Here is a 9,633-nt window from a genome sequence, read left to right as displayed (position 1 = left end):
CATCAGGGTCTTTTCCAGTGAGTCGGTTCTTTGCATCGCGTGGCTACCCACTCCAGTATTCTTGCCTGGATTATTCCATGGACAAAGCAGGCTGGCAGGCTACAGTCCATGGTGTTGCAAACAGTCAGACACGACTGACCGACTAACACTTCAAACATCGTAAGAGGCCCACCTAAGCACCCAGTCCCCCCGCTGCTGAGTGAGTGAAGCCGACATTTGTTCACACCAGGCCCTATGCTGTGGCTCCATTCTCCGCCCATTTTACAGATGAGGAAGTCGAGACTCAGCTAAGGATGAACAGCCAGTAGGTGGAGGAGGATCTGCTGAGCCTCCCGTAGTCCATTTTCCAGGCTTCACTCTTAGCCTCACTGCATTTGTGACCTGGACGACTTGAGGAGCAAACACTTGAGCTTTTTATGATATCAGAGAACAGGTTCGTTTTGTTTGGGGTTTTGGGGGGGCCTTATTTTTTATTTAGATTCTAGAATAATTCTAGATTCACAGTAAGTGGTAAAGTTGGGTATAAAGAGGTCCTGTATCCCCTTTGCCCAGCTTCCCCCAGTGTTTCCATCTTAAGTAATCCTGGGGCCACATCAAAACCAGGGAATCAAGGTCAGTCAAAGGCGCCTTCAATTCTGGCGCTTCATCACACGTGTGGAGGTGATGCTGCCGCCACCAGGGAGATGCAAAACTGTCTCAGCACCACCTTTCCAGTCACCCCACCCCCAGCCCTGGCAGCCTGGTACCCATGACTTTCACATTTTGCAGCTGAATGCACGCATCTATACTTGCATTTAGGAGGTAGGTCCTGAATTGGTCCCTCCATGGACACCGACCTCCACCTCCTTTCTCACTAGCAGACACCCTGCCCCCATCCCCTTGGATCAGAACAGCACAGCGCCCCACCTGACTGACACCTGCTTTCCCAGACAGCTCTGCAGTGGTGGAGGGGTGGGCCCTGTGACCCGGCTCACTGGATTCAAGTGGCATTTGTTGGAAAGTTCTAGGAAAGCTTAGGCTTTGCAGATGAGAGGCCAAGGCAGCGATGAGTCCATGTCCCTGGCTTCAGAAGACAAGTTTCCCCTGAAGGCGCACGACCGAGATGCCATAGGTCACAGAACAGCCTGTGCGTCACGGGGCCCATGACCCAGCTTTGCCACCTGCTTTGTTACTGGGCACAAGAAACCCTGTACACTTAGGCCAAAGCGTCTCAATCAAATGAGAGCGTGCTTTTGTCCCCCAGAGAAATGTAGCGACTTCTGGACATTTTTGATTATCATGACTGGGGTGAGGCGGTATTACTGGTGCATCATCAGTAGCGGCTGGGGACACTGTTCATCATCCTAGAACATTCAGGAACACGTGCCCCCAACAGAGAATCACGTGGCCCCAATGATCAGAGTCTCAGACACAGCAGACATAGACTGCTCCCCTCCCCTCTCCTGCACAAATATTCCAGATAATTTTTGATACAAATTGCGCTTTAATGTAGAAAAAAAAAACAAAAAACCTCGTGTACATACATAAATACCATTTGGGGGTATAAATAAAGTAAGAAAATAAAGAGATGTACATATCAAACACAATAAATTACTCATAAATATCACAGTGGAAACCAAGTGCTGGAAAATGGACTCGATCTCCATGCGGCTTTTCCAAGTTACCGGTGAGATTCAGGGCTTTCAGATCTTGCTTTTCCTGGCTTTGGAATGAAAGAGTCAGGACCCCAGGCGGAGGACTCGCTCTGACCTTTTCAGGTCAACATCCCAGCGGGTAGAAAAGGGTGGGGGGCGGGGTGGGTCAGACCCCAGAGTGAGGTGAGTGAACTGGGGGAGGAAGCCTGTAGGGTTCCTTCTCTAAGGGCCCTCAAGTGAAAGCCACACAACCAGAGATCGATTCCCTGGAAATCCCGGCCACCATGGCAAGGAAGATGCTGCCGGGACTGGCCATGCCTTTAAAGCAGGTGGCAGTGTGGCCATTCACCTTAGGGGACCAGCCTGACCCCGGGTAAGTGTTGGCCACGTGCAGAGCGCTGGTGGAGAAGGCAGGGGAAGAGGAGGGATGGGTAGACCACCTTATCTGCCCAGGGTGGGTTGCCAAGGGGTCCTATGAGGCTGTCCACCCCAGAGCCAGCCATAGCAGGGAGTCCTCAAGATTGACCCCGGCTGGAGGGGCCTCGGGGCTCCCCCTGCTCTTGGAGCTTGGTGGGCAGGGCCTGTACCCAGTTACTTCCATGCTGGAGGAGCTTGGGGAGGCCCAATGGTCCTTCTTAGAAAGCTGAGATCTGGAAAAATTTTCCCAGGCAGTAGAGTCAGATTTACCTGAGGTTTCACAAAGTTGATTACCTGCCCATGAGTTTTTAAAAATGACTGCTTTTCCTCTGGCCGCTCCTGCTGCAAAGGATGGGAGGAGAGAACGGCTGAGGTCAGCGTGGTGTGAGAAGCTTGCCAAGGTAGTGAGCTCCCCACCAGGGGAAGTACAAGCAGAACCAGGGCAGCACAGACTCGTCTAGCAGGGCTGAGGGGCTGGGGTAGGCAGCAGCTGGGTGGGTAGGGTGGAAGGCTTACCATTTTATGATCGTACAAGTCTATCCGCTAGAAACTGGCACAGCCCAAGTAAAACTTTGTCTATGTACAAGATCTAAATGTTTCCTCCTAAAGCTACATAGAACCTGGACTCAGGATCATACTTGTAGAAAACCCATCCACAAGCACCTCAGGCCTGGGGTCCTGGTCTCCAGGGCCAGGGTGGAGGGGAGAGGACAGAGCCTCCGTTAATTATAGAAGCTGGGACTCTTCACAGATCCCAGTTTGGTGGCAAGCCCAAAAGGGTCCATGCTATCTGTTTTCAGGGGCAGAAAGAAATCGGGCTTCAGAGGTTCCTGGAGGTCGTCGGGTTCGGCCGGGATGGTGGACAGCATGGGCAGGAAGTGAGACAGCGGCAGGAAGCCCCTGCTTTTGAATAGCTGCCTCTGCCTGGAGCTGCTCAGGGAGACGGGGAGATGGTGCTTCCTGGACCAGTACACGTTGTAGCCGTCAGGACGGATCTCCTCCTCAAAAGCGCAGTCCTCGGCTGAGTACTGAGTCTGCGAAGCAAAGAGACAGCCCGTGAGCCTCAGTGGGGGCCCACCAGGCTGGGTGACCAGCAGAGGCAGCGGGGCGACCAGGCGCAGATAAGCAGGCGTCCACACCATTGGCTGACGGCCCACGCCATCAGCCAAGGATGTGTGCAAGTTTATAAAGCAAGGAGGCATATAAAGTACATATATAAACACATATATTTTTAGTATAATGTTATATATACACATACATAAAATGCGAAGCATGTGTTATATTAATATACTCATTAGATATTACATCATATTAACATATAAATGTTATAAATTATATATATGTTATAAATATAACACAAATTATAACATTAAATATGTGTTAGACATTAAACATATATACTAAACACATACGTTAGCATTGCAGGCGGATTCTTTACTGGCTGAGCCACAAGGGAAGCCCCAAAATATATGAAGGTACTTATATATTTAGTATGAAAGCTTTTTGTTATACAACCCACTCCAGTACTCTTGCCTGGAAAGTCCCATGGACGCAGGAGCCTGGTAGGCTGCAGTCCATGGGGTAGCAGAGAGTCAGACACAACTGAGCGACTTCATTTTCACTTTTCACTTTCATGCTGGAGAAGGAAATGGCAACCCGCTCCAGTGTTCTTGCCTGGAGAATCCCAAGGACGGGGGAGCCTGGTGGGCTGCCGTCTATGGGGTCGCACAGAGTCGGACATGACTGAAGCGACTTAGCTGCAGTAGCCGCAATATACTCGTTAAATACACATCACATTGAATTCACATGTAAATAGTAATATGTCACAGAAAATACATGTGTAACATTAAACATATACACTCAACATATTAGACATAAATATATATATGTACTTTGTATACCTCTATACTTTATAGCCTTCAACTATACACAGATACTTCTGGTATATTTCATGTGTTCTATGTATATTCTCAGTATCTATACATAGCTCACATAGATCCTTTATATTTTTTCACTAAGTCACATCACTTCTTAAACTTGGTCTTGTTCTGAGCAACATCTATAAAGTCACAGCCTTGACAGGCATGCATGCTTCCCTCCCCGACGTTAAATATATAATTATTGCCATGAAACAGTCCCTTGTAGTCCACAGGCGGTTTGGGAAACACTGCTAACTAGGTTATCCTTTTAGGATCAGTCTTTTAATTAAGAATCACGAGTAATCCAATCTGGAGCCCAGATGAAAGCATCTATTTCCCATTTAGACCCAAATGACTGCGGTCCTGAGCCTTTTTGTCTGGAGCTCTGGTAAGAGAAACCTCAGTCCCTCTGGCTCCTTTATTCAGTAGCTGCCCTCCAGGCAGCCTGCCAGGATCGTGGAGATAAAGGCAACCCCCTCCCCCCAGGCCAGGAGGAAGCCTGCACCCCGTGGGTGGCCAGAAAGTCTGTAGGCAGAGCCTTGAGAGTGAGCCGGTCGGGTCCCAAATGCAGAGGGTCAGTTTTTCTTCAGGACAGCACAGCCCAAGGCGGGGAGCTAGGAGGGCTGGGCCATAAACTGCACTGGGAGGCACCCAGGCTCATTTCTGCCCAAGCCTACAAAGGTCGCTCCACTGCAGGTGGGTGAGCACTGCGCTTAGATAAGGCCCTGATAAGGCTTGCATCCAGTGAAGCAACATGCCCAGCTCCCGTGCGGGGAATAAGGCCACCAGACAGAGGGGGGAAATGCAAACTGATAAACAAGGGAATTAAAATCAAATAGAGTGACTATTTCACCCTGCTGTTTCTTTGGGAGAAACTGACATCTCATCTGCCAAAGAGAGAGTGAAACAATTTCGAGTTTCTGGGAGGATGTGGAATTGTTTGTTTTTTTTAATCTTCAAGTTTTGCTAAACTGTGACCACAAGACCTAGAGGCGGAACAGGATTTTAGTTGAAGGGAACCTCAGTTTGGATTAGAATGACGGTGGGTTACACGCAGCTGCCCCTGCGGGGGCTCTGCCCCGGAGCCCCCACCACCCCTAAGTAAACATCACAGAGGTTGCAACTGTGGGGGCCCGGAGGGGCTTTGGGTATCAGCTTTCTTGCCTCCTTTCTTGTCCCTTCACGCGGGATGCCATAAAACCTGAGACAGTCAGGTTTATTTATCTCTGGATAAACAGAATAAAGGGGCATCAGAGCCACAAAACAACACTGAGACAGCAAAGAGATCTGAGCTGTGGAAAGGAGGGCATCCCTGGAGGGCCATGCCCTCCCCTCCCCCAGCTGCCCCCCGGGCCCCCGGCCCTCCATCGAAGCCCTGGGCCCAGCAGGGCTGCATTGAGGCCCTGCACCAGGCCGGGACCTCACACAGCCTCCGCTGCGCGCCCAGGGGCTCAGGTTCCCTTTGAACTCAGCCTTTGTTCCGGCGACCAGAGAGCCGGCATCTGCACACTTCCTGCCCCCAGACGTCTCTGGCTACCTGGGCCTGCCCTCCCTCCCCCACCCAAAGAGGCCCCTGACGCACAGGTGAGCCCGACCGGAGGGTGAGCGCGGTCACGAAAATAGGACTCCAACGCGGCTGCAAAATAATCACTTTTTTTTAGCGGATAAAAATTAATTTTAAAAAAGTCGCTTCGATCCCAAATGTAATTTTTCTTCTGACTTAAAAAAAAAAATCCAAGTTATGGATAGACCCTTTTTCTTTTTTTCCTCCCCAGCCACCCCCCACCCACCACCCACCACTTTTTTAAAAACTACTGCAAGGAGGGAGGGGAAGGCGAGCGCCACACGCGCACAGGCCAAAGCCGAAAACGCCCACGGTGGGTTCCCCGTTTAATATCGAAGCGCCGACTTCCTCCGTCCGACTGGACCTGCCTCTAGTCCAGGGGGATGCTAAGGCCGGCCTCACCGGTTCTCCATAAACTTACAAATTAGAAAGTCGGACAGAAGAGTAGTCCGGCCCTCGCCGCCTTCCCCTCCGAGTTCCACGCCGGCCGGGACATGGCAAACAAGGAAACTCTGAACCTGACCCTGCGCGCCCCCCTGGCCCGCAGGCCCGCGCCCCCGCGCGTCCGGCAGGACCGAGACACCTACCAGCCCTTGCATCTTGCCGTCGGCGTCCATGCAGAGGTACAGCACGCTGCGCTCCCCCTTGATGGCCACGGTGCTTAGGGCGACAGCCCTGATCTCCATCAGACCTGTGCGGGAAAACAGCACAAAACTGCAGCCGGGACCCGCGGGGCCCACAGCTCGTGAAAGTGGTTGGTGGGTGTACAGGCCCGTCCTCCCCAATCCCCTCCCCCACCAGCCCCTCTCCATGTCTGGGGGCCCGGGATGGGAGTGGAACGCCCAGGTGCCAAGACCTGGAGTTCCCCGGAATGGCGGGTCCGCAAAAGCCGAAGTGGGGGAAGGGGAGGGGAGAGCAAAGGTGCAGTGGGTCCGCGCTCCCACTCCCCCCTCCCCCAGCTCCTCCCGCCGTCGGGGGGTCGGGGAGGGAGTAGATCGCTAAGTGCCAAGAGCCGGGGTCCCGGGAGCGAGAAGGAGGCAAAGGGAAGAAGGGGCGCTGTGACGGGTGGGGGCCCGGTGGGCACTCACTGTGCGCGCTCTGGACGGGCGCGCAGTCCACGGCGCCGTCGGAGTGGATGCGCAGAAAGCAGCTGTAGAGGCCCTGCGGGCCCGCGGTATACAGGTGCCGCAGGCGCACCGACTCGCCCCAGCCGTAGTGCACGTGCGGCCCCGCATCCGAGAAGGCCAGGGGGCGCCCGGCTGCGGCCAGCCAGAGGCCGGCCAGGACCAGGGCGCGGGCCACGGCGCACCGGCTCGGAGCGCTCCGCATGGCACCTCCCTCGGGCTCGGAGCTCTGCGCGCAGGTCGGGCGGTGAGGGTGCGGGAGGCTGGGCGGCGGCCCCGAGGCCCTGCGGGACGGAGCGTGCGGAGGCGGGGTGGCCGTGCCCTCGAGCTAGGAGACCGCTGCACGCTCCGGGCACCTGGGCACCTCTCCAGCTCCGACGGCGCGGCGGCTGGCGGCCGGCGACCTTATATAGCGCGTCTGCCAGCGACGCGAAGCCCTTATCGGGGATTGCATCAGCCCTCCGCCCCTCACACACACCCACTCACACCCCGCCCCCCGACCCAGCCTCTCCCTGGGCCCCGCCCGGGTGACCCCGCCCAGATCTGGAAGAGAAGGAGGCCCTCCTTCGCTGGAAACTTGAGGGGAGCTCCTCCCGACGGCGGCCAGGTCGCTCCGGTCTGCGCGAGTTTGATTTTGTAAAGAAATTAAGGAGATGGCGGAGCCCACCCCTCCGCCCAGGCCATCGGTTTCAACCCCCCCTCCTCCCGCGGGGAAGGCGCTCGTCGCAGGGCGCCTGCCGGGGCTGCGCGGAGCCGGGGTCCCGACATTAAAGACGGGGGCGGGGGACCCTGAGCTTTGCATCCTTCACTCCGGGTGGGAAAAACCCCGCCTCGGCTTTGGGGCCCCCTCCCCTAGAGTCCGCATCCACTCGCTTCCGCCACACGATCCCAGTCCTCAAAGTCCCGGGGGTAGAGCGGTCCACTGGAATTTATTTCCCCCTGCAGTTCAGAGCCTCTCACGTTCCTTCCCGGCCCCCCGTTCCACGCCAGTACTTTGTCCCCCGGCTTGGGGCCAGGCGCGACCTGGGCTCTCGGAGGAACAATAGGGTCGCGCGGGCGAGCGCTAGATGGCGCTTCAGCCCGGGTGTCGGCCCGGCCCGGCCCGCGGCGGTCCCTGGACCCGGAGCCTGGGAGGAGGGCGCCTTTAGGGGGGGCAGGGTGGGCTTGCAAGCTGCAGACTGGGAAACTGACTTTCCAGGGCGCGTGGCGCAGGGAGGCGCCTCTGTTTTGCTGTGTCTTTCGTCGTCGGTCCTGTCCTTGGGTCCCTGAGAGCTTCTCCAGGGGCTGGGCGTGCCGTTCAAGGGGGGCGCGGGGCGCGGGGCGGCGGGGCGGGGGCGACAGGTACTGGGGGAGCACCTTACCTGGTGGGGAGGGGCAGGGCAGCAGTGGTGGGCGCTGCTTGCGGGGGGCGGGGAGCGGCGGGCAGGGAGAGGCACCAGTTGGGGAGACTGGGGCCACCCAGTGAAGTGCGCCCCCCCCACCCCCCGCGCCAACCGGATGGCTTTTCTGATGAGGCTCAGAAAAAGGAGACCACATCCGGAGAATGCCCCTGCGGGAAAGAGAGGGGTCCTTCTAGGGGGCTTTGGCTCAACATTGGTTCTTTCTCATTACTCCTCCAACCACCTGCCCCCGACTCCGGGATGTGGGGCTCCAGGAGGCTGGTTTTGGGGAGATGCCACATTGGCTGAGCCCAGGGGCGCGGGGGGAGGGCCCACAGTGGAGACTGGGAGAGAAAACTATGCCAGGCCTGATGAATTTCAATGAATAAAGACCACGTTCATACCCCAGCCAGTGACTGGCGTTAATGACGGAGCGCGCAGAAAATGTCACCAGGAAAGTCTTTACAAAAAAAGACATCATCTCGAAAGCTTTATGGGCCGGGGACCCCCACGCTGAGTGTCTTGGTTCAGAAAGCCGTGGCTTCTGTTAAATCTAATTACTTCCCCCCTGTGGCTTTAAATCGACAGCGGCTCCTATTAAACTTAATTGCCCTCTCCTGCAGCTTTCGTTTTAAAGACCCTGGATAAATGGAGGGCATTGAGGAGGATGGCAGAGGGTGCACTGGGGGCCATGCCCCAAATTGGGCTGGGGGAGGAGGGGAGGGGGGCCTCTGGTTCCACCCGCAACGGCTCTGCTGCCCCTCCTAAGGCCACAGTGGGCGGAGAGACCGCTTTGCCCCCCCATCCAGGCGCTCAGGAAGCTGGAGAGGCCTGGGCAGGCCCTGATCCCAGGCCCTGCTCTGAGCATCTTCTGCCCTCCCCCAGTGAACAGTTCGGTTCAGTCGCTCAGTCATGTCCAATTCTCTGTGTCCCCATGGACTGCAGCACGCCAGGCCTGTCCATCACCAACTCCCTGAATTTACTCAAAACTCGTGTCCATCCAGTTGGTGACGCCAGTGAACAGACAGGGGGCCCCAGAGTGACCTGGGGCTGCCCGGGTCAGGGTGCCAGAGTGACCCAAGGTTGCACAGTATGTAAGTGGTGAACCCAGGCTGTCAGGCTTGTGAATCTAGGTCAAGCTGCATTTCAGGGAGGCGGTGTGGCCTCCTAAAAGGGGCGAGGGTCCCAGGGTCAGATCCTCAGCAGCACGGATCACGCCCAGCCGCTCCCCAGGCAGGTCATGAACCCACTGGGGCTTCTTGCCTCCTTATGCCTGCTTCAGCCTTGTCTGGAGTCGCACTGGAGAGTGGACAGACAGCGCCTCAGACACAGTTCACAGAGAAGGGCAAGCATCTCTCAGGGGCTGCTGCGTTCATAGAATGTTGTGGTCAGAGCAGTGCTTTGCAAGTTTTGGTGATTAATCCGAGCTACATATGAGGACACTGAGGCTTACAGACTTGGCCAGGCAGCCAGCGAGGGTTGACACCCCGGGTGGTCGGACCCAGCACCTTTGTTGGCTTGCTGGTACCCCTGGTCTGTGTCAATCCTAAAGGAAATCAACCTTGAATTCTCCCTGGAAGGACTGATACTGAAGCT

The 9,633-nt window shown here is 56.0% G+C and overlaps 1 protein-coding gene across 1 annotated transcript; it reads right to left on the bottom strand.

The window, feature by feature from the left end:
* Nucleotides 1-1,474: 1,474 nt before the first annotated feature.
* On the bottom strand, nt 1,475-6,994 carry FGF19 (fibroblast growth factor 19). The gene is made up of 3 exons (XM_043452498.1): nt 6,623-6,994; nt 6,122-6,225; nt 1,475-3,085 (listed from the first exon to the last, which is right to left on the bottom strand). The coding sequence occupies exons 1-3, from the start codon at nt 6,861-6,863 to the stop codon at nt 2,774-2,776; spliced, it is 657 nt and encodes a 218-aa protein (XP_043308433.1). The 5' UTR covers nt 6,864-6,994; the 3' UTR covers nt 1,475-2,773.
* Between the last annotated feature and the right edge of the window lie 2,639 nt (nt 6,995-9,633).

This window comes from Cervus canadensis, chromosome 29, assembly GCF_019320065.1.
Source record: "Cervus canadensis isolate Bull #8, Minnesota chromosome 29, ASM1932006v1, whole genome shotgun sequence".
Lineage (NCBI taxonomy): Eukaryota > Metazoa > Chordata > Mammalia > Artiodactyla > Cervidae > Cervus > Cervus canadensis.
Note: the sequence above shows the minus strand (reverse complement) of the source record. Positions and strands in the feature narration are given on the sequence as shown.